The sequence below is a fragment of the Morus notabilis genome, unplaced genomic scaffold (assembly GCF_000414095.1).
Source record: "Morus notabilis unplaced genomic scaffold, ASM41409v2 Scaffold722, whole genome shotgun sequence".
Taxonomy (NCBI): Eukaryota; Viridiplantae; Streptophyta; class Magnoliopsida; order Rosales; family Moraceae; genus Morus; species Morus notabilis.
In genome coordinates, this window is record NW_010358483.1 from 1,792 (window position 1) to 27,160 (window position 25,369).

The 25,369-nt window shown below is 33.9% G+C and overlaps 1 protein-coding gene, 1 long non-coding RNA gene and 1 pseudogene across 3 annotated transcripts in view; 2 read left to right on the forward strand and 1 right to left on the reverse strand.

Moving 5' to 3' along the window:
* The window catches only part of LOC21388536, a gene marked incomplete at its 5' end in the record, with an annotated part of 3,851 nt that extends 1,777 nt beyond the window's left edge, over window positions 1-2,074 (forward strand). Inside the window, 4 exons of the mRNA XM_024162104.1 lie at window positions 1-135; window positions 612-941; window positions 1,186-1,485; window positions 1,583-2,074. The exon at window positions 1-135 is cut by the window's left edge and continues 678 nt beyond it. Coding sequence (XP_024017872.1) covers window positions 1-135; window positions 612-941; window positions 1,186-1,485; window positions 1,583-2,074 — 1,257 coding nt within the window. The remainder of the gene's footprint in view (window positions 136-611; window positions 942-1,185; window positions 1,486-1,582) is intronic.
* Window positions 2,075-3,816: 1,742 nt separating this feature from the next.
* LOC112090545 lies at window positions 3,817-5,265 on the reverse strand. Of its 2 annotated transcripts, none has more exons than XR_002901694.1 (3): window positions 5,061-5,265; window positions 4,488-4,568; window positions 3,817-4,032 (listed from the first exon to the last, which is right to left on the reverse strand). It is a non-coding gene; the product is annotated as an uncharacterized LOC112090545 (long non-coding RNA). The 2 variants fall into 2 exon arrangements; XR_002901693.1 differs by lacking the exon at window positions 3,817-4,032 and adding an exon at window positions 4,229-4,314.
* Window positions 5,266-13,657: 8,392 nt separating this feature from the next.
* Window positions 13,658-23,055, forward strand: LOC112090544 (annotated as a pseudogene).
* The last annotated feature ends 2,314 nt before the right edge of the window (window positions 23,056-25,369 follow it).

Sequence of the window (25,369 nt, forward strand, 5' to 3'; positions counted from 1 at the left end):
GGAATAGGGCTGCAAGGCCATTTTGGTTCTGATCAACCAAACCTTGCTTACATGAGATCTGTTTTAGACAATTTAGGTACAACGGAACTTCCCATTTGGCTTACAGAGGTGGATGTCGCTAAGGACCCAAATCAGGTGAATAGTTTTATTTGAAACAATAATATACTACTCAGAATAAGTAAAAATTACACAAAACAACAAAACTGCTATGGTGGAATTGAAATTTAAGCAAAATTTTCAGAATATTTTAATGATGTCACATTTTATACTATATAATTACTTAGTAATTATTTTGATTATATTAGTTTTGTTCTTAAAATACTCTGAAATCTTGCTATATTTCAACTTCAATGAGATTTTGCTATATGTCTAAGAGGCTTCACAAGCTGAACTCGTGTACTCATTTTTAAATACCAAGTGACAAGGTAAATGAAGTGTCATCATTTATATAGGTAGGTCTTTAAGAAGTTATCGCATCAATTAGTAATAAAAAGTTGTACTTACCAATTGAGGATGATCAATTCCCTTGCTATGTCAGTTCATGTACCAAAAAAATTCGTACGAGAGTTAGAACCGGTTATGCCACAAGGCTGAAACTTGTTTCTGTGCAGGCTCAGTACTTGGAAGAGATACTTAGAGAGGGCTATTCACACCCTGCGGTGCAAGGCATAATCATGTTTGCAGGTCCAGAACTAGCAGGTTTCAATGTCACAACTCTCGCGGATATTAACTTTGAAAATACTCCGGCCGGATATGTTGTAGACGAGCTGATTCAAGAATGGAATTCTGGGACTCTGGAGACCAGAACAGACAATAAAGGATTCATAGATTTGTCCCTTTTTCATGGAGATTATGGTGTAACAGTGAAGCACCCTTTAACCAATTCCTCAGCCACTATGAGTTTAAGGGTGACAAAAGATAAACCGCAATCAAATATCCATGTTCTTATTGATACTTGAAATATCGAAAGCGTACAGTGATGAATAAATTACATAAAAGTGGTACAACTTCAATCTTCTTAGTAACAATTTCAATAATCTCTTCTTAGTTACAATTTCAATAATCTCTTCTTAGTTACAATTTCAATAATCTGAGATTACTCATGTGCCTCGATCGGTTTTTGCTTATATACTATTCAAAGATAGTGGAGATGACCATTCTTATATGACTCTACCTATTCATCAGGGAGTGAGCTATGTGGAATTTGGTGATGAGTTTGAGAAATATGGTCAACTGAAGCGTAAAAAGCGGTCTCAAGCCTTGCTATCATCATTTCTAGAGTGGTCAAAGAGGGTTCGATTCACAAGGTCAGAACATCCTACTTTTGACCCATTCAGACATCCTTATGAAAAGGACCAGCAAACATTTTGGAGATGGTTCAATGGTGATACAAAAGGCAGGCTGATCATCCGATGCGAGCTCGCTCTGCAAAATCAACACTTTTTTGAGATTATGTTGTGTAATGGTGCTTATATAAATAGTGAGGTAAGTTACTACTCTTTTTTAATAATTAATATATATCTTCTTTATAAATTATATTTGTTGATTTACTTACCAATTAAATTAATTTGTATTTTTGTAGCATGTGGATGAGATTTTATATTTGTTTAGGAAACGGATCGATAAGTTTCCTGACATCTTTCCCAAAGATATATGCATTCTCAATGATTGTTTTTCCCAGACATTGTGTGCATTATACAAGGATACTGTCAATTCAAAGACTAAAAACTTTAAAATTACTGCCCATATAAAAGACTATTTTATAAAGGAATTAGGCCAAGTAGGAAGAGATTGGGAGGGAGTTAGTCGTTTCTACGTACCATGGAACTGTTTAAACCGCAATTGGATATTACTTGATGTTGCTGTTTCATCTTGGATCGTAACAGTCTATGACTCGGTTTCTACGTGCCTTTCACTTAAGGATATAGACGATTCTGTGAAACTATTTCTTGAGTATTTCTCATTTTTGCTTAAGAAATCTGAAAAATTCTCAAGCTACACGGATAATTTCAAGTGTTCGATGATCTTAGCGCAATCAGAAGAAAATACAGTCTCTATTAACAGAAAGATGTAAGCTGTATTTACATTTTAGTTTTTAAATAAAAACTAGCCTCTTGTTACCTCTAAGTTTTTGTGTAAATTTATTTAACACGGGTGACTGTGGAGTTTACATGTTAAAGACATTAGAAATGCTCATGGCCGGAAAGTGCAATGAAGAAGCGCAAAAGTACCTTAATGACAAAAAGATATTAGATGTTAGACATAATATTAATCATCAACTATGGATCTGCATTACTAGCATTGAGCTTAACCGCGTAAAACTTTCTAACATCTAATATCCTTTTGTCGTTAAGGTACTTTTGCGCTTCTTCATTGCACTTTTCAGCTATGAGCATCTCTAATGTCTTTAACATGTAAACTCCACAGTCACCCATGTTAAACAAATTTACACATAAGCTTAAAGGTAACAAGAGACTAGTTTTTATTAAAAAACTAAAATGTAAATACAGCTTACGTCTTTCTGTTAATAGGGACTGTATTTTTTTTTGGTTGTGCTAAGATCATCAACACTTGAAATTATCCTTGTAGCTTAAGAATTTCTCAGACTTCTTAAGCAAAAAGGGGAAATACTTAAGAAATGGTTTTACAGAATCGTCCATATCCTTAAGTGAACAATACGTAAGAACCGAGTCATAGACTGTTACGATCCAAGATGAAACAGCAACATCAAGTAATATCCAATGGCGGTTTAAACAGTTCCATGATACGTAGAAATGACTAACTCCCTCCCAATCTCTTCTCCTACTTGGCCTAGTCCCTTTATAATAGTCTTTCATCTGAGCAGTAATTTTAAAATTTTTAGTCTTTAGATTGACAGTATCCTTGTCTAATGCACACAATGCCTGGGAAAAACAATCACTGAGAATGCAGATATCTTTAGGAAAGATATCAGGAAACTTATCGATCCGTTTCCTGAACAAATATAAAATCTCATCCACGTGCTGTAAAAATACAAATTAATTCAATTGATAAGTAAATCAACAAATATAATTAATAATTTATAAAGAAGATATATATTTGATAATTAAAAAAGAGTAATAGCTTACCTCACTATATATAAGCACTATTGCGCAACATAATCTCAAAAAAATGTCGATTTTGCAGAGCGAGCCCGCATCGGATGGTCAACTTGCCTTTCGCATCACCATTGAACCATCTCCAAAAGGCTTGTTGGTCTTTTTCATAAGGATACCTGAATGGGTCAAAAATAGGATGTTCTGACCTTGTGAATCAAACCTTCTTTGGCCACTCTAGAAATAGTTATAGCAAGACTTGAGACCGCTTTTTACGCTTTAGTTGTTGACCATATTTCTCAAACTTATCACCGAATTCCACATGGCTCACTCCCTCATGAATAGGTGATTTTGCAAATTTTTGCTTCAATCATAAGCTCTGGCCAAAAGGATTATAATAAGCATATGGAAGTTATTATACCACTCTTTATTTTCTCCTTCACATATAATAAATCAGTTAAGATTCGGAAAAAAGTATCTCGTGTTTTTCATTTACAGTCATGGTGATGTCACCATAGAAAAAAGTGTTTTTCTGATCATTTGTAACCAAACTGTTCTACTTGAATGAACTTTCTAATGCGTACTTTATCATAATCCAAGAATATGGTAAATATTTAACTGTCAGGACTTTAAAGATGGGACCGTGATTAGTGGAAAAATTAAGTTTAATTAAATGAGATTAATCAACAAAATCCAAAAAAATACATATTCACAAAATGAATATTAAAATATATTGCTCCGGAGTCTTTTTTTAACAAACAATATTTAAAACAGTCTGTAAAATCTAAGAAAAATAGTACAACTCTGAAAAGAATGTCAACCAATACAGTTTATCTACAAAAATACAGTATATTTCAGAATTAAAAACTGTAAATTCGAAACAAACTAACCACTTCGAATCTCGCGCCTTCAATCCATTGACATCCACTCGACATGCTGTAAATTTAAACCGCTAACTCTGGAGATGTTTAAATACATTTAAAACATAAGAAAAGTGAGCGAAATGCACAATAATATATAATTTTATAAAACTGAATAAATAAATAGAAGCTCAGGGTCCGAACATGTCATCCGAAACCAAACATCCTTTTTCTGAAAGGAAAATAAACTTAAATTACCTGTTTCAAGCACCAGCAAGTAATTTAATGATAAATTACTTACAACAATTGCATGGTCAAACACCACCGTAGTGGCCCGTTCGGATTTTGGGTCATGCCCCTAAAGATACGATCTCCATATCCTGATTTCTAGGCCATCAGCGTTGTTACCATTTCTTAAATCTTTTTAAGAAAATACCATATAAAACTATTCTTTAAGTTTTAATAATTTCAAATGCATTTTTATCTTTACAACGTTTTCATAGGCCAATATATTTAAAACATGCTAATAAGGATGTGGATAAAAACATCTTACCTCTTGACAATTTAATTTACGGATAACTTCACGTTGTCTAATCGTTTATTCTTGAAGCTCCACGTCCGATCATACTGCTAGCTTCGTCATTAAAACAATATTTTAGAATTTATTTCTCACCTTTAAAACAAATCTATGTTCAATCATGTACACTTATTTCTTATTAGTGTACATTGACTCAAATCCAAAGTTTGCAAACAACTTCATAATTCAACTTGGAGTTCTTTGAAAATTAGAACTAAATCCGTTAGTTTGGTTTCCCATTGAAATTTGGTTTTAAAACAAGTTTTTAAAGCATTTCTGCAATACCCCGACAGTTTGACAATCAATAAGAAAAATATCAAAAATCTACATTTTGAGTTCAGTTCCAAAACAAATTCTCAGGAAATCGCTGAAATTAGTTTCCAAACACTTCAAACAAGTTCAAAAACTGAAAACCCCTAAATGTAACCTAAGTTCAACTACAATTTATTCAAATCTAAACCCTAATTAAAATTCATCAAATCTAACTAAAATCACACTTTTTCAAGTTAGAAATTTAAATGTAAGAGTGGGTTTTTAAAGAAATCTTACTTCAAATTGATTGAGGAGTCTTGCTTCCTCTGTTTCTTTTTTCTTTCCAGCTTCGTCAGGAACAAACCAGAGAGAGAGAGAGCAAGGGAGAGAGAGAAGGACGCTGGTGAGAGAGGGAGAGAGAGTGGGTGGGTGGCGCCGGTGAAGGGGAAAGAGAGAGGGGAGGCCGGCGTTAGAAATCATAGGAGAGAGAGAAGAAAAAGAAAGAAAGAGACAGAGAGCAGGGAGAGTGGACCTGCGGGAGGAGAGAAAAGAAAAGGGGAGGAGAGAGAGAGAAAGAAAAAGGATGAAAAGAAAAAGACAAAAAAAAGAAAAGAAAAAGTATGAGAAGGTATTTAGAGAGAAAAAATGAATTTAAAATTGGAAATAATTAATGTTTTTTTATCTATAAAATTAAAAAAAAGATAATTTGAGTTTTAATTTTATTTAAGTTTATGTTCTTTTAAGTTTAACTTTATTCAACTTTACTCAATTTTATTCAAGTTATAACTTCAACTCAAGTTATAACTCAAATTCAACTCAAAAACTACACTCAAGTTACACTCTAAAAGAATAACTCCTAAAATTTTTAATGACATGATTAATTAAAAAATTAATCTTAGATACATTAATAAATTACAATTAACATAATTAAATTTTATTAATTCTTTCAGTTGTTACATTAACTCTAGTTATTGTGAATATCTTTGAATTGTAGGTCGTGTTTAGAATTGATTCCGTTTTTATTTTTCATATTTTTTGAGAAATAAAAAATAAAAACGTTTTTAAAATGGCGTTTGGCATAATAAAGATAAAAAATAGAAATGAAAATGATTTTTTAGTTTACTGAGAGAGAGAAATAAAAAATAAATTTTAGTCATTTTTCATTTTTTGTTTTCGTTTTCTTCTCTCTTGAGTAGAGAGAGAGACATTAATGAGTTTTTTACACTAAAAATAATCTCTTAATAAAACTACCAAACACATTTTTAAAAATAATTTTTGTCTGAGATTGAAAATGTTTTCATTTTCATTTTCATACAAAAAATAAAATCATTTTAGAATGAGCTTCAAATGCACCTGTAATGTTTAAAGCTTTGATATATCTAAAGTTTTAGAGCCAGTTTAGTTCGTTGATTCGAGTTTTTAATTCGAGTTGAGATATGATTTTATATGAGAGTTTTTTACTGTAATAAAAAAATTAAATATAACTATTTTTTAGAATTTTTTATTATAATAAAATTTATAATTTAAATTTAAGTTATTTCCATTCTTCTTGATTGGCAGATAATTTATCATTTTCACTCAGAGTAATGGGTAAATTTGTCTCTTGTCTCCATCATTTGAAGTGGTGGAGCACTGTGGCTCCTAAAAGATTGTATCTAGATATGTCGTACTATTGATGATAGGCAATCTCTTTTATTCCCAGATTATTTATTATCTCACCTTCCTTTTCTTATTTTTCGATTATTTATCACAAAAATAAAAAAAGAAAAAAAGAAACTATACGGATTCTATTACCTTACCACTTTTTTGGATTTATGCCTAATTAATTAAAGATTCATTTAGTTCACTGATTAAAATTTTTAATTTAAGTTAAAATATAATTTTATGTGAGAGTTTTTTATTGTAATAAAAAAATTAAACGTGATTATTTTTTAAAATTTTTTACTGTAACAAAATTTAAATTTAAAATTTGAATCGACGAAATGAATGAGACCTAAATTATGTCATTCAATGGACTCAAACAATATTAAAGCATAAAAAAAATCAATTAAAAAGCTAAATAACTTTACTTGATTAAACATCATGTTTTGGACACCGAAATTTGGAGAGCTGATGTAAGTCCACTTTTGAAAACTTGCATCCACAAACCGTTTTGCGCATTCCTCCGCACAAGAGATATAAAGAGATTGCCTAATTTGGGGGTAATGTAGAATTAGGTGGACGTTTGATTCATAGATTCAGAATTATTTTCGTTTTGTATGTATTTTTTATAAAAAAAAATACTGTATAAAATTATGAATCATTATTCAGAATTATTAAAAAATACAGAAAATAAACATTCCCTAAATTATTCTGCACGAACACTGGTTTCTATTTTGTTACTTGTTTGAAAATTATTTAACAAAATAATAACGAATTTTTAAATGATTTGCACTAATTAAATGAGCTAAAACATAATTTAAACAAAAACACGCATAAATTATAGTGGTTCATTCTCGATTTGAGAGCTACGTCCACTGTAAGTAGGAGAGAAATTTTACTATCTTTGGAGGAATTACGCGAACTAATGCTTTGAATAAGACTTAGGAATTTTTTGACCTACAATCCATTATTTATACCTTAGGTCACCGCCCCTCCTTATTTTCCTATTCAAATTCAGAGATATTTCCCTTATGTTTGGAATAGTTTTTCAAAAGATAGAGATTAAAATCCCTTATCGTTTGGAATAGTTTCCCAAAAGATAGAAATTAAAATCAATCAGGACGGTTTTCTTATTTAAATTTCATATATTTGAATTACAAATAGCAAATCTTGGAGCAAATCTCACAAATATTATCTCTTGTGTAGCCTTGACTTCAGTAAACGCTCCCAAAAGTTTCTTCGCCTACGATTGCAGGTACAGTCGACCTCATATTGTCCTTTGTATCCTTTCAGAACAGTCGATTTCCTTCGTATGTCTGACACTTCTTTTTAACAGTCAACTCTTAAGAGAATTGTCCACTAACGTAGCAGTTAAGATTGAGTTGTATTTGATTATTTAATGCTCTTATTTATGACGTGTGAGCCCATACAATATTTAATTTAGAGTTTGACATTTTACCTTACAACATTACTGCTAATAGATTGTCGCAATTGGAAATTTCGGATGTTGCCGATACTGAAAGCGATTCAGGTGACGGAGTTGAAGATAATGTTGCAATAAATCTAAAGTAGCTGAAGTATGATATTTTTTCAAAATCAATTCAAGATAAAAATAAAAAAAAAGGATCTTGAAAGAAAACTGTGATCTCTGTCTAAGAATTTTTTTAATAAGAAATGATAAAAATTTTAAGGATAAGTGATGACTTGACAGCTTTAAAAAGAGAATAAAGAAGAAACGGTAACACTAAAAAGAATATTTCATGTATATTTCTCTTATCACCTTTTTTATATTCTTTTCATATTCCTTGCTATATTCTAAATTTGGTGTTGAGTGAATAGTGCAACACCAAATTTGAGTTTCCACTATTCACTTCTACACCATTCACACCAAAATGGCGTGAAAAATGGTGCTTGGTTGGAGAAAATTCTCCACGGCAAACCCACTTTTCCACACCAATTTGGCGTGGGTTGGAGATGCTTCGGTTCAACAGTTTCATTATTGTCCCACTTTTCCACGTGTCAAAAAAATCCAGATTACTTGTATGACTTTACTAGTATCAAGAGTCGATCAAGCTAGAGGAAGCAAAACTACACGCGTGCCAACTGAGCATAACTACACGTCTGCCAACCAAGCAAAGAGAGCCTCTTACGTTTAAATTAAAATGTAAATTTATGTGAAAAAAGATATTATAATAAAAAAAATTAAATTTAAATTTTTATAAAAAAAAATACTATAATAAACACTTGAATTGTGAAACAATTTTTTTAGTTTCCGAAGAATTAATATTACAAGAAGAAATAACCATTTTAGCAACTTAAGTTAAAAAAAAAAAAAAAAAAAAAAAGGTTCAGCGAGTACACCATTCATTCAGCATTTTAAGTTAAGAAAAAAAAAACAACTAAGCAAGGCACGTATTACAAAGTAGAGAAATTGAATAATAGTATTTTAAAAATAAAAATAATTATTTAAAATTAATTGATTAAAATAAAAGAATTATGACATTTTTAACTCAACAATTAATATAATGCCAATTAAGAAGAGAAACATAAGCGTAAAAAGTTAATACGATGAAAATGCTTAAATGATACATTCACATTAGACAAGTATACTACATAAATAAAATGACGTTGTATACCCGTTCACTAAATAATTTCTCTTAGTTCGGAAGTTTTAAAGTTTTTGTTTAGTTTCCCTTTGAACTGACTGGCTTTCTCCCTGTTATTTGTAGAGCAAGAATATAAAAGTAGAAATATGGGTGGATAGTGTCTCACTTTGACCATTCACCAAGAGGCAGTGGAGATCCCAGCATGACCAAAGCATTAAAAAAAATGGAAATTTTCAGCAATCTATTCTTATTGAGTAACCAACCAATGAAGTATATATCCTTTTCACAGAATGCATATCCTTTGTCCACTATGATGGCTTTTCTTTGTCCATCAAAATGACATTTTCAAGTGTCTCTAAACAAAATCAATTACTACAGCTGCTTTATCCACTCCATTCTAACAACTTCGTTTAGTCCTAACCGATTAAGGCAATGTTTCAAGAAACTAATTTAGTGGACCAAGAAACAAGGATATACAGAGAGAATTGTAATCCTTTTCATAATCAATGACCAACTCTGATGAATCAAACTAATCGAAAACAATGCAGGTGAGTAGGAGCAAGGTGAGATTCCAAGTAACTCACGCAATAAATAATTTAAAAAAAAAAAAAAAAAGAAACGTCCACGGGATGGCGCTAAAGTGTCCATCAAGCAGACTCAAAAAGCTTCCTATTTGGATGTGGAATAAATCAAAATATCCTCACAAGAAGGGCCAACCAAAACTGGTTTGCATCAGGGTTCAAAGCTAGCACTTCCAACAATGACATGGAGTGGTACAGCACCGAGTTTAGGTAGGGACTGTCCAAAGTTTAAGCCTTCCTGGGTTAAATCCCTTTACCCTGATGAACTACAAAACCCGGCAGTAAAGCAAATCAACTCTGTAGTCTCTGGATATAGAGAAAAAGCTAATTGCGTAGGATGTTGTAAATGAGAATCTTCATTTCAGCTTCTTTGAGGATAAACTTGGTGAAAAACTGCTTATGCAAGATTCTGCCAAAGAGCTCAATAGCTTGATCCAAAGACAACCGTGTTCACAAATGAGTATAACACCATCGGATATAGCGGAGGTAAGGCCCCGAAACCATTTAACTACCACAAGAAACTTGTGGAGATAAAATGCTAAACTTTGAGCAAGATGAGGGTTGCAAGGTTACTTTGGTTCAAGTCAATCAAACATTGCTTACATGATATCTGCTCTAGACAAGTAGACATGGATACAAGAGGACTTCTAATATGGCTTACAGAAGTGAGCGTGCAAACAGGCCCAAATCAGGTAAGAGTCCTAGCTTCTTGAAGCAGTATTAAAGGCTTTGTCTTTTTAGACAACTAAAAAGTGAAATGAAAGGTAAAGAATGTTTCTTAAGAGAATCTCAACCATCCTCTCCACAAATGTAAAGTCATACTAAAAACAGGCTATTCTCATGCTGTTGTGAAAGGCAAAATTATGTTTGCTGATCCAGAACCGGCACGTTTCAATGTCACAGCTTTCGCTGGCAAAATTAAACTTCGACAATACTCTGGTGGCAAAGGGTAGAAATCTGGGACTCTGGAGACCAGAACAGATAGAAAAGGATTCTTAAATCTCTCACTATTTCATGGAGATTATAATGTAATGGTAAAGCACCCTTTGACCAGCTCTTCAGCTACTCTGAGTTTTAAGGGTCATATTGATACCTGAAATATCATAATGCTCACTGCAAAAGTAATTTATTCAAAAGTGGCGGTACTAGCTTTATTGTGCCAACAGTTTAGAATTACTCAGATCTCTTTACAGTTTCTACCCTACGCCATTCATTCAAAATTGATGTTGTTAATTTTCAAAAGCCTTTAGAGTGTTCCAAAACCGTTAGCTAAAAAAATCGAAGGGAAAGACAGAGAACCGTCGAAATACTGCTTGTTTTGTGTTCTTCAAAGGACAATAGAACTCATACATGAATCTGAATGCTTTTAAATGATACAAGGCGATAGCTATGATAGTTTATCTTCAGTGCCATTTCCACTTTTAAATTCAAAACTTTCGTTCGAGGCTCCTTGAACTCACGAATAGGGAGGGAGTAGTCATTATTTCCAACATAAATCAAAACAAAGTGCAAAACACATATTGTTTTTGTTTAACAATTCAACTTTTAATCACTGGTTGGAGAATTAGCGACTAAACTTAAGCTACCTCTTTAGGCTTCTTTATGCACATTTCCATGCTGCAGCCGTTTCTCTTCATTTAAATTGATTGAACCAATGAGCAGCATTTAAATAAGTTAAGCCAATACCAAAGCAAAATGAGAATCTCTTTGTTCCTCTAATGGGGCGCTGAATTGGTGCAACTTATAATCCTCCTGTAGTGAAGTCGTAGAAGTGGTAATAAAGAAAAAGCAACAACACGCAGAAAGTTGTTAACGTAAAACCATGTTGTAAAAGCTCTAAATAGCATTCAAGAGTGAACAAATGCAAATGAAACCAAGCTCTTTTACTTCCAAATACAAATAAAAAACGGCGTATATAATTATTTTGCAGACACGGAAACTCAAGATGAGAACAAGAGAAGAGCAGATATATTGAGAAGTAATCGTGACATTATCACGGTCTTCTCATAGCTAGGAAGCAAGAAACTGAGGCCAAGATAACAGTAAAGGCCACAGACGTGACGTTGTCGAATATAGCTGCAAAGCGCATTTCTTGCAGCTCCCATAGCGTCGAAACGAACAGGTTCAACCCCTCGAAAATCTCCGTCAAAATGGGAATGGCCATAAAATAAATAGCACTTGATCGAGAAACAATTGATCAAAGAAACGTCGTTATACTTCACAAAATATATACACACACAATACCTGACTAGTGATCACGACTATACATTAAAGTTCAGAGTCAGAGCAGCAGAGAGGAAAACTAAAAACTGAAAGTGATGATTGACATTGTTGATGAAGAAGTAGTAGCTGTAGTCAGTGTTGGGACAGCGAGTGAAGCCATCGGTTATAACACCTAGGATTTTTGCACTTTACCAGATTTTGATTACTAGTTGTTTTTCTGCTGCTTCTAGGATGCTTCCTCGTTCTGTCTCTGGCCGATGGATGGTGGGCCACAATGGCTCACACTTGTATTGGCTTCTGATTGGCTTTTGGGTGGAAAATGATGTGCCAAACACTTGTACCACTACCACATGGACTGCCCCGTTGGGTCATGGTTTTGGCTCAAATTCTCGAGGGAACCCAAGGACTTATAAATCACTAATTATCTTATAATTGTATTACGTGGGACATTTTTTATACGTATCTTTTTACCATCCATGGCGGCCTATCTCCCTGTTAACTGAGTTCGCTCATACTTGACATGGTTGTTTGTAACAAGCCACCGCGCGCTTGGGCTCAAATTAGTGGAGGTCCCTCTTATTGACACTGGCCTCGCGGTAGCCATTTTCCTTTCTGGTGACTTCACTTATTCAACGCGAAAAGAATGTGCTCATACATCATACCAAGGCACCTTGATATAGATTCTACCTATAATGCAACTACTTCGACTCAAATCCGAACATGGTTTGACTGACTCTTAAATCAATTGTAATAAACTCGTTATTAAACCTTTGCTTGTGTTTTTAATTGCCTACACATTGAGGATATTGTGCTTGATAAGTTTGGAGGAAAACTTGTCGTTGTATATGTCTTTACTTGTTTTTGTATCTTAAAAAAAAATAAAAAAAAAATTAGAATCTTGTGTTTTCTTGAGTTGGTGTGTTTTTGTGGTGAATTCTTTTGAACCCATGATTAATGCTCATCCTTAAAAGTCAGTTTTCAAGATGATTCTTTTTCCCCCAATTAGCACATTGCGGCTATGACGAACATGGTTTATAGTTATTCCTCAAAAAATGAGACGGCAAACTAATTTGTAGTATTTTTTTTCCCTAAAATAATAATTTAGTAGTTAAATAATCATAATTGAACATGGTTTTTTTTTTTTTTTTTGGCTGGGAGTAAATCTTTTTTTTTTCCTTTTTATATTCTCTAAGAAATATTTTTGTTATTAATGTTTTCTAACACAAACAACTAAACATGAGTAGTATTTTTTGCAGAAGGATTGTTAGTTTCTTTAGGGGTAAAGCATTGTTAGTGTTAGTAATAGTATCATTAGGATCTTTCTTCTTCTTTTTTTTTAATCGAAGTATCATTACTCATTAGGGTGTTTACCTTGCAAAACTTTTATTGACAAGCAGTCAATAATCTTAAACGGACTACAGATAAACGGGCGATAAGAAATCAAATTAACTTTTTTTTTTTTTTTTTTTTTTTGCACTTAAAGAGCTCACGTTTGGTTCAAAACGACAAAAGTCACCCAGCTCGACTGTTTCTCATTGGTCGTACGACGACAAAATCATTGCCTCTTTAACAACAAAAACGGTGTCGTCTTCTGCTCCCTTCTCCAACTTCCATTCCGTCATCATTAAAACTACACTCCGTCTCACTTTAGCGCGTGAGATCACGCATTAGTAATATTTCCACAGGACTCTCAAAAGAAAAAGTAACGACTGCACACCACTGCGGATTATGCGCGTGGTAAAATCAGCCGAACATTTTTCATTTTGTCTTTTTTTTTTTTTTTTTGAGGAATTAGTATAATTCTGATTTCGAATAAGAAATTGGAAAAGGCCCAGAAGTTTCTCTGAGCATTACTTGAATTCCATTAGAAAACCCGAGAAAATTTTCATTCTCTTGTCTTAGATTCTTTTATCGTGCTCGTTCGCAATGAGTTTGTGGGAAGCTTTTCTCAATTGCCTGCGAAGGTAAAGCTTGTTGGATTTTTCTCTTCCGTTAAACTCGGTAACATTACCGAATGTGGTCCATATCCTCCATCATGTTAGAAACGTGTTTATACACGTTCATCTTCAGTTGCCCATTGTTGCTTACGTCTGGTGCACGGAGAAGGACTCTATGATGGGCAGAGTTTATAAAAGGAGACAGATCACCTTGGTTTAGGTCCCTAAACCTGTAATCTCCATTCAGCAAAATATACACCATTAACGAGAGATTGAGTGAGGTTTAGAAGAACCGAAATCGAGTTTTTCCTTTTGCCCACCGAGAACACAATGGCCGGAGGTGATTATGTTTCTTTTAGTTCTGCATTTGATCTAATTGCTATTCAGCTTTGCTAGCAGCATGTTTAGATCATTAAGAAATCCCAACAAAGCTCTGTTTTGTTTTTGTCTGTTTGGCTGCAGAGAAAGTTTAGGAAAATGCATATCAAATTTTAGTTTTTTTTTTTCACTATATTGTCAATTGCCCTGAGCAAAGAGATGTATAATTATCAGCCAAAACTTAGCTCAATTCTATCCAAAAATACGTAAACCTCAAACCTTTGATTTCACTTTTTCTTTATTTTTGTTTTGGTCTTTCACAAACCAGATAGAGCCATAGAGGACTCAATTTGGTTTTGTTCAGCAAACTGTGAATTGATTTTTTCTTAATTTAGTTTGGTTTCAGAAAATGTGATAGAAACATTTAAAGTAAAAAAAAAAAAAAAAAGTTAGTAACTTTGAATCTTGGATATTGAATACAATTGAAATTTTCTTACATATGTTTGTGACTAACTTTTAAGTTACTTCGCTATTTGTATAACATATGAATCATTGTAAATATCACTTTCTCATGCTTTCCCAATCTGTTTGGGACTGATAAGTGACAATATCTTGCTTGATTTCTAAGTAATTTACTTATGAATTTGTGTGTCCTTTCCATATTATTCAGTATTTTCTTCAAGCAAGAAATGGAGTTATCTCTAATAGGCCTTCAAAATGCTGGAAAAACATCCCTTGTGAATGTGATTGCTGTAAGTTGATAATGTTAGGAAATTATATTTCTTAATAATAATTTTGGACCACATATTTATAACAATTATATTAACATTATTTAATTAATTGGGTTAATTAAGTGGTCTAATTATGAAAAGCTCAATAGTCTCCTAACTGGGTATGGGCTAAATGAGTAGATACCCAATATTGACCCAATTAGGTTTAATGAGACAATATATATAAAAATTAGGTTATGGTCCTCAATACGTCAAATCATTCGGTCGTTTTCCTTCTTCCCCATCTAGAGAGAAAACACCACATTCAAGAATTTGGTGATTTGACTGAGGAAGATAATAACTCGACGTGCTCGTTATCTTAGAGATTTCTACTGGAGATTAAGGCTGCACCAATGGAGACATGTATTTGTTCTAACCTATTTTCTTAGTAATTTAGTGTGATGATTCCTGGAATGTGGAATAAGGATTTAAAGATTCAACAAGTGGTATCAGAGCGGTCATCACATTAAATTATTGAGAGAATTTTCATCTCCAATATCTCCGGTTAAACATCATGCTGATTGATTCATATGATTTTGCTTTTATCTTTGGAATTTATGATATGCTTTATTTTGTTGAGAAAAAACATGTATATTGATAATCATATGAATTTTTGGTGATTGATTTTAATCAAAATTTGTTGAATAATTTCGGATTAATTGTTACTCACAAAATTGATTTTTTTGAAAATTAGGAATTAAGGAAATTTGGTAAAAGAAATTTATTAAAAAGTTTTTTTCGGTTGTTTCTGGAAAATTTGTTTTTCCCTTTCTTTCTTCTTCTCTTCTTCGGATTGAAGATTGTGTCTCACGGCAGCCTTGGCCGTCAGCGCTGAGGAAACAAGGGCGCCGCCATTGGGCCGCGCCAACGAGCTAGCCGCGGCCTGCTGGCCGCGACGGGATGAGGAACAGCGGCGGCCAAGGCCACCACATAAGGAAAAGAAAGAAAAAAAAACTTCTTCATGGCCGGCGGCCGTATCTGCCGCCACGGGCACTATGGACGACCGGTCGCAGTCCTCTGGCCGCGCCGGTGACAGGACAGTCGCGGTGTACCACCGCGGCTGCATGAAGTGGTGGCCTAGCAGCCGCCAGATCTGGGGAAGGGTCGCAATCGCGACCCTATGGTTCCCACAGTTCTAGGTTAAAGCCCGGAACTGCAAAAAAAAAAAAAGGGAGAAAAAAGAAAATAGACCAAGACTTGAGATGAATTAAAATTAATAGGCCAATAGTTTACATAAGTTAATAAATAGGCCAAATTACTGTTTTCGTCCATAACTTGTCTGGTTATGAATTATAACTTGACAAGTTATTGTCCATAAATCACGGTTTTTGTCCATAACTTGTCTGGCTATGAACCATAACTTGACAAGTTTGTCCATAACTTATTTGATTATGAACCATAACTTGACAAGTTATGGCCTATTAATTTTTATAACTAAAAGTTTGCATATATACTTCCTTAAGCTTTTCATATTGGCTTATTTTCTATTATTTCTGAAAAAAAAAGGACACGGACCCATTTCAGGCCCGTGACAGAAAAGGGAAGCACATGCCCGATTGGGCTTGTGCATTTGAAGTAAGGGCCGCAGGTTATTACCTGCAGCCATAAAAAAGAATAAGTGCCAATTTTGGGTTTGTTTTAAACTCAATTTTGGAGATTTTAGGCAATTTTTAACCCATTAAGAAATTAAGTGTAACTTAATTAAAGAAATATAAAGATTCAATTAAAGAAAATGAAATTTTAGTTCTTTATTTTATTTTATTTTATTATTATTACACTTAATTGTCTTGTATTTGAAATAAATTGATTGAAATAATATTGTTGCCAAAGTAACATCTGTTGTGGATGTTAATTTATTTTAAAATATAAAGATGAGTATACCTGTTATTTATGTGAATAATGATCGACTCAAAGGAAGGTTATTATTGGCCAAATAATGGGTATACTTGTGGTAATAAATATGTGACAATTAGATGGTTTTCCATGTGAACAATAGTCGGCCCAAAGGAAGGCTATTGTTTGACAGGATTTATTGTCAATATTTGATTACTACGCGGAGAGTGCCACTTACAAGCTGATATTTCTTGTCCAAAGACTAAATATCAGTTTTGTGTTAGGTATCTTGAAATGGGCCCACCATCCTTCAGATTGTTTGTTTATGTCATGTATGACATAAATGTTGATTGTGAGTATGTTGTTTTATTTTGTTCTCTATTCAGTTTCTGCTACTGCTGCTAATATTTCTGCACAAATAAATATAATCCCAATACTGAATGGGACGACTTCAAGATATGGAAAGAGAACGTGAAAATCGTTCTCAGCTGTATGGGCTTAGACGATGCGCTAAGGATCGAGCGACCCACTTCCACTACAGAAAATTCGAACACGGATAAAATTGAGAAGTGAGATCGCTCTAACTGCATGAGTCTAATGATCATGAAACGCTCCATTTTGGAAGCATTTCGGGGCTCTATTACTGAGAGCACTAATGCCAAGAAGTTCCTCAAAGAAATTGAGCAATAGTTTGCCAAGAATGAAAAGGTGGAAACGAGTAATGTTTTGGCAAAACTCATTTCCATGAGGTATAAAGGAAAGGGGAACATAAGGGAGTACATTATGGATATGTCTAATCTCGCTGGGAAACTCAAGGCACTAAAGTTAGAGCTATATGAGGACTTGCTCGTGCATTTGGTTCTTATTTCTCTTCTTGCACAATACGATCAATTTAAGGTGAGCTATAACACCCAAAGGGACAAATGGACTCTTAATGAGCTCATTTCACATTGTGTGCAAGAAGAGGAAAGACTTCAGCAAGATAAGATTGAAAGTGCTCACTTGGCATCCACCTCTCAGAATAAGAGAAAGAAAAGAGATAAGGATACTGCAAAAGGAACACCCAAGCAGAAGAGAAAGTAAAGAAGTAGGATGAGGAATTCACTTGCTATTTCTGTAAGAAGGGAGGACACATGAAGAAAGAGCGTTACAAGTACGCCGCTTGGCCTAAAAAGAAGGGTAAGACACTCACTATGGTTTGCTCTGAAGTTAATTTGGCTTATGTACCTAAAGATGCTTAGTGGGTAGATTCTGGTGCTACTACTCACATTCTGAAAGATTTATCTTTGTGGACGATGGCAAGAAAGTTCCAGTAGAAATTATCGGAACATTTAGATTATTATTAAAGACTGGTGTCTATTTGGATTTGATTGAGACTTTTGTTGCACTATCATTTAGACATAATTTAATTTCTATTTCTAGTTTAGACAAATCTGGTTATTCTTGTTCTTTCGGAAATAATAAAGTTAGTCCTTTTCATAATTCAAATGTTATTGGTACTGGTTCTTTAATTGATAATCTTTATATGCTTGATACTGTTACTTTTGATAATGAAATTTTGCACACTAGTGCACGAGGTACAAAGCGAAAATTAAATGAGAATTCTATCACCCTATGACACAAGCGTTTAGGTCATATTTCTAAACAAAGAATTCAAAGGCGTGTGAATAATGCACTTCTTGGTCCCCTAGACTTGACAGACTTTTAGATTTATGTTTAATGCATTTAGGGGAAACAGACAAACATAAGGAAATTAGGTGCCGACAGAGCCAAAGATGTCTTAAAACTCATTCATACTGATATTTGTAGATCATTCCCTACAGGTTTTTAGAATGATCAACAATACTTTATTACGTTAATAGACGATTATTCGAGATTCGGCTACCTATACTTAATACATGAGAAGTCACAGTCAGTGGACGTTTTCAAGGAATTTAAGGCCGAAGTTGAACTTCAACTAGGCAAGAAAATTAAGGCAGTCAAATCTGATCGTGGTGGTGAGTACTACGGTAGATATGACGGATCAGGAGAACAACGTTCAGGACTGTTCACTATCTTCCTAAAGGAATGCGGAATCGTCACATAATACACAATATCAGGTAAGCCTAGCATGGATGGTGTTGCTGAGAGACGAAATAAAACATGGTGAGAAGCATGATTAGTCATTCTTCTTTATCTGAATCGCTTTGGGGAGAAGCATTAAAGACTGCAATTTATATCTTTCATAGGGTTCCAAGCAAAGCAGTAACCAAAACTCCTTATGAACTATGAACAGGAAAAAGACCTAGCATTAGGCACTTACATGTTTGGGGTTATCCAGCTGAAGTAAGGGCTTACAAGCCAAATGAAAAGAAAGTGGACTCAAGAACCGTTAGTTGCTATTTTGTTGAATATGCTGAACACTTTTATTCCTGTCATTGTCCAAGATGCAACTCCAGTACAAAATAACAATGATCAGGCTCTTGTTCCTAACATTGTTCCAGAACAAGACACCAATGAGGTTCCCCCTACAACACTTATGAAGCAAACTCAACAACTTCAAGAAGTGCCATTAAGGATATCCACTAGAAAAAGGAGAAGTGCGATTCCAGATGATTATGTCGTCTTTCTCCAAGAACATGAAGATGGTTTAGGCTTAGGGGAAGATTATCCTATCAACTTCCAATAAGCTTTATAGAGTTTTAATGCTCAAAAGTGGATTGATGCCATGAAGGATGAAATGAAATCCATAAAAGATAATGATGTTTGGCATCTTGTCGAGTTGCCTAAAGGAACGAAACCCATAGGTTGTAAATATATATTTAAGACCAAAAGGGATTCGAAAGGTAACATCAAAATATATAAGGCTCGTCTAGTTGCCAAAGGATTCACTCAGAAGGAAGGCATATACTACAAAGAGACTTTCTCTCCGGTTTCTTTGAAAGACTCTTTTAGGACAGTTATGGCATTTGTGGTTCATTTAGACTTGAGCTATATTAGATGGATGTTAAGACAACGTTTCTCAATAGCGACATTGATGAGACGATTTATATGGTCTAGTCAGAAAACTTTGTATCTGGAAATTCAAAGTCTATGGTCTGCAAGTTAAAGAAGTTCATCTATGGTCTCAAACAGGCTTCCCGTCAATGGTATCACAAGTTTCATCAAGTTATCGCCTCTTATGGTTTTGAGGTGAATGTGGTCGATGATTGTGTATATCACAAGTTTAGTGGGAGTAAATTCATCTTCCTGATTTTATATGTCGATGACATATTACTTGCCAGTAGCGATATAGGCTTATTGCACGAAACTAAGAAATTTCTCACTAAGAATTTTGAGATGAATGATCTTGGTGACGCCTTTTTTGTATTAGGAATACATATACTACGAGATCGCTCTCAAAGTATCATTGGGTTATCACAAAAGGGTTATATTGAAAAGGTTCTCGATAGATTTGGCATGAAGAATTGTACATCAAGAGATACGCCCGTAGCTAGAGGAGACAAGTTTAGTCTCAGTCAGTGCCCCAAGAATGAACTTTAGATAAAAAAAATGGAAAGATTCCTTATGCATCAGTAATAGGAAGTCTAATGTATGCTTAAGTTTGTACTCGTCCCGACATAACATTTATAGTGAGAGTATTGGGCAGATACTTAAATAATCCAGGAGTGGATCATTGGAAAGAAGCTAAACGGGTTATGCGCTATTTGAAGAGAAAAAATGATTACATGCTCACCTATCGGAGTTCAGACAGTTTAGAGATCATCGGGTATACTGATTCTGATTCTACTGGATACCAAGACAATAAGCGATCCATGTCAAGCTATGTTTACATGTTAGCAGGAGGAGCTATTTCTTAGAAGAGTACCAAGCAGACACTCATAGCTTTTTCTACCATGGCTGTAGAGTTCATAGCCTGTTATGAGACATTTAATCATGGGATGTGGCTGCGAAACTTTGTCACGGGACTGCGTATGGTTAATGGTATTGAAAGGCCGTTAAAGATATTCTGTGACAACAAATCGGCAGTGTTGTTTTTCAATAACAATAGAAGCTGTACGAAATCAAAGCATATTGACAACAAGTATCTGGTTGTTAAAGAAAGAGCTCAGAAGGGTCAGATTTCGATAGACCACATAGGGACAAACTCCATGCTTGCAGATTCGATAACCAAGGGCTTAACGCCTAAGGCCTTTCACGAGCACACTGTTCATATGTGTGTTATTTTGTTTGAGGATACTGAGGTTTAGTGGGAGTTAATTTTAGATGTTCTATGACATAAACATTTATTTGTTTATTTTCTGCAGAATAAATGAGATGGATTTACAATTTTATAGTTTTTTCCCTCGGAATGTGTTAATTTTCTGTTTGCAATTTTTGCAGTATGTTTTGAAAATTACAGATTAATCTCCTAAAGAATAAAGTATGACCAGTTGGAAATAAGCATGTTGGAGATCACATTACATGTAATTTCCATGCCACTCATCAATACTCAATCTATGTCATTGAATATGTTTGTATGGTAACCATGGAAGGTTTAGTTGCATTTTGATAGTGACAAAAGCCGCCATGATCCCATGCTAATATAATTGTGCGCCTAAGGAATAATGTATGATATAATTGTGTCAGGAATTATATATAATCCAAGTGGAAGATTGTTAGGAAATTATATTTCCTAATAATAATTTTGGACTACATATTTATAACAATTATATTAACGCTATTTAATTAATTAGGCTAATTAAGTGGTCTAATTGTGGAGAGCCCAATAGTCTCCTAACTAAGTATGAGCTAAATGGGTGGATACCTAATATTGACCAAATTAGGTTTAATGGGAGCCTAATGGGACAGTATATAAAGAAACTAGGTTATGGTCCCCAATACGTCAAATCATTTGGCCGTTTTTCTTCTTCCCCATCTAGAGAGAAAACACATCATTCAAGAATCTTGTGATTTGACTAAGGAAGACAATAACTCAACATGCTCGTTATCTTAGAGATTTCTACTGGAGATTAAGGCTGCACTAATAGAGACATGTATTTATTCTAACATATTTTCTTAGTAATTTGGTGTGATGATTCCTGGAATGTGGAATAAGGATTTAAAGATGTGACAGATAAATCTGTTCATTTTTATTTATTTATTTATTTTTGGTGCTGATTTCTTGATTCGAATTTCTGAATCTTATTTGCAAGACGGGTGGATATAGTGAAGACATGATCCCTACGGTAATTCGTTTTTCTCAATGAATCTTTACATGCCCTTTGTCTTTACCTGTAAGGATTTCATGAGAGAATTTCTCTTATAATTATCCCCTTTGTCTGCAGGTAGGATTTAATATGAAGAAAGTTACCAAAGGCAACGTGACAATTAAGTTGTGGGATCTTGGAGGACAGCCAAGGTTCCGCAGTATGTAAGAAAGATACTGCCTCACAGTTTCAGCTATTGTGTATGACTATAACTATTTTTGATCCATATCGTTGTTGATTTTATACCACTTTTTCCCTCGACTTTCACTGCAAGGCATTTTAACATGTTGGTCCTTTTATGTTATTTGTAATATTGTAATCACTGAGATTTCGGATCACTAGTGTGGTGTTATAATTTTGAGTAACCAACAATTTCTGGCCTCACTTTTGCATGTTGCAGTTATGTTTCGGATGCTGCTGATTGTGAAAACTTGCCGGTCTCCAAAGCAAACTTCATGACCTGTTGAGTAAACCTTCACTGAATGGTATTCCATTGCTGGTATTGGGCAGCAAAATTGACAAACCAGGAGCTTTGTCCAAAGAGGGCCTGACAGAACAAATGTAAGTTGATAGTAGCATGTGAAAATATGATTTGGGTGGCTTATCGATCATCCAAAAAAAAAGGGGTGAGCATGCAGTCTCTTCTCCGTATTTACTTAAAAGTCATTGCCAAACTTTTTGTTTTCTTATTTGTCGTCAACATACAACAAAAGCCGAAATTCAGATGTTACGTGCAGCAAAAGCCAAAAGTCAGGTTTCTGAGCACTGCATTTATGAAAGATTTTGCTTCTTATACCTGGAACTGAGGCAGGTTTTCTTCTGCGCAGGGGACTCAGGTCAATTACTGATAGAGATTTCTTGTAAGAACTCTACGAATATTGATACAGTTATTGATTGGCTTGTAAAGCATTCGAAGTCAAAAAATTGAGCGTCTTAATCCGCATTATCAATAGTTGGTCATGCAAGGTTGAAATTCTTGGGGCTTATGGAACTGGCTTTTCTGCATTTTGGGCCATAGGCGTGTATCAATATCTGATGATCTTCTTCCTCAACAAGAAGCCCCCAGCGTAGCTTCAAATACATCATGTATTTTCTTGGTACACATCTTATTTTTAAGTACAAGCCCCCAGCTTAGCTTCAAATACATCATTTATTTTCTTGGTACACATCTTATTTTTAAGTAATATCCATGTTTCGATGATGAAAACTAGCTAACTATTCCTGTAGATTTTTCTTTGTTTTCGATTATGTGTTTGAATGAAATAGAGTTTACTTTGTTCGTATTAAGTTCTGGCCTTCCGAATGCGTTTTCTTGTCAAAGTCTTGATAATCGTTTCTATTGCTACCAATTTTTGTTGAGTCCGTTTTATTTTGTCAAACTTCAAGGCAATAGGCGGAGCATTGTAGCATCATTAGTCCACTAACCTATCCTGGGGCTGGCACTTAAGTCCCCGAACTTCTAAGGGGGTGTTCTTTTCATAGGTTTGAGCGGAAAACTTCTAGATCTTTGCACTTCATCCTCAAACTAGCTAAACTTGTGTCTTTACATCACTACTTGTGTCTATACATCACTAATGCTATTTTCTGCCTATTCTTACCGTTTGTTGATACATGAGAGGATTGGGGTGACTTTTGGCTGCTTTAGCATGGGCATTCCGTGGAAAAGAGAAATGGAATACCTCAGCTCCTTTAAAGGTTGAGTACTTGAGTAGTGCTTGAGATCTCAATTCAATTGTTATGTTGATATCAACTCACGTGATAATTGAATCTCCAAGTTAGCGGGAAAGAAAAACTCACGTGATAAATGAATTTTACTTTGGATCCGGAGATGCAATTTTAAAATATGTATTAATAACAAATAACAAAGGTTTGTCAATAGACATGAGATCTCTAACATTGTTTTTTAGTACTAGTCAAATGTTTTACATTTTCTAAGATTTGTTTGCAATTTTATTTTTAAGACATTGCAAGGTACATAAGCCAACACTCCATAAAAACGACGCAGATAGAATGAACAACGAGATTATAAAGCCATTTTCAGATAGAAAATAGACTAAGATATAAACAAATTGAAAAAAATAAAATAAACGACAAAACATGGAAACGACAAGTACAAAACAACTCAGAAAGCGTGTTATCATAAAGTGCAACAAATTATAAGAACATGAAATAAAGAGGATACAGTAGAAACGACAACGTTGATGTAGATGACAACAAAAATATAAAACGACAATTACACAGAAAACGACAGAACCTTACCAAATAGCAAAAGAAAAACCATAACAACAACAAATGAGGACAAAGTCAAAAACAGAAAAACTTTAGCCCCGTTCATTTCGCTCATTCGAGTTCTGCTACAATAAAAAGCTCTCAGAAACAGTCACATCTAACTTTTTTGCTACATCTCACACAACATCACATCTCTACTCGAATTAAAAACTCGAATTAACGAACCGAACGGACCCTTATAAACAATAACAAGAAGAGCAAAATAATATATATATATATATATATCATAAGTTACAAACGACAACAGTTGGTGATAAGGTTAAAACGACAATTGTGATGAAACAAACGACAATAAAAGAAAAAACTATGAAGATGGAAACGACAAATATGTTAGGTAACGACGACAAAGTAAAAAATAAAAATAAAAACCTACAACTAGATACAACAACAAGCCTTAATCCCAACTTAATTGGGGTTAGCCATATGAATTTCACTTTTCTATCCAAAAACTGACAACTAGATAAAAAAAAAAATTCCCCAAAACAAATTGGGACAAAAACGTGAACGACAACACCTGAGAGTTGAGGAGAAAGACAAAAATAGACAAAACTCGGGAATAAAAAATGACAACTTTGGGTAAACAATAAAAGTGAGATGTAACCGAAAATAGAAACGAACCGCCGACAAAGATTCAAAACGATGCCTAAAGGGAGATGTTGGAACGACACCAGAAAGAATAAAGTCCCGTTCATTTCACCGATTCGAGTTTGTTATAGTAAAAAGTTTTCAGAAACAATCACATCTAACTTTTTTGATACAGTTAAAAACTCTCCCATAAAATCATATATTAATTCGAATTAAAAATTTGAATCAGCAAACTAAACGGGTCATAAATGACAATACGAGTACGTCAAAAAGTGACATCGAAATGACAAATAACAAATCTTTTTTTTTTTATAAAAAAACAACAATAATACAATTTTCTTTTAAAAATAACAATAGCAATAACCTCATCAAATAACACAAAATGACGTCATATATTAAAAACAATAAAGAACAAAATTGCAATAAATGACAAATTTATTTAGAAAAAATCCACATAAATAAACTCAACAAAAAAATTGAAAAACTTTCACTAAAAAGAAAAAAAAATAGAGAACAATATTGACAAGAAAGTGAATTGTTTGTTTGAACTTCAACAACTACAAGTAGGATTGTGTAGAGTAGATCGAAATTGTTG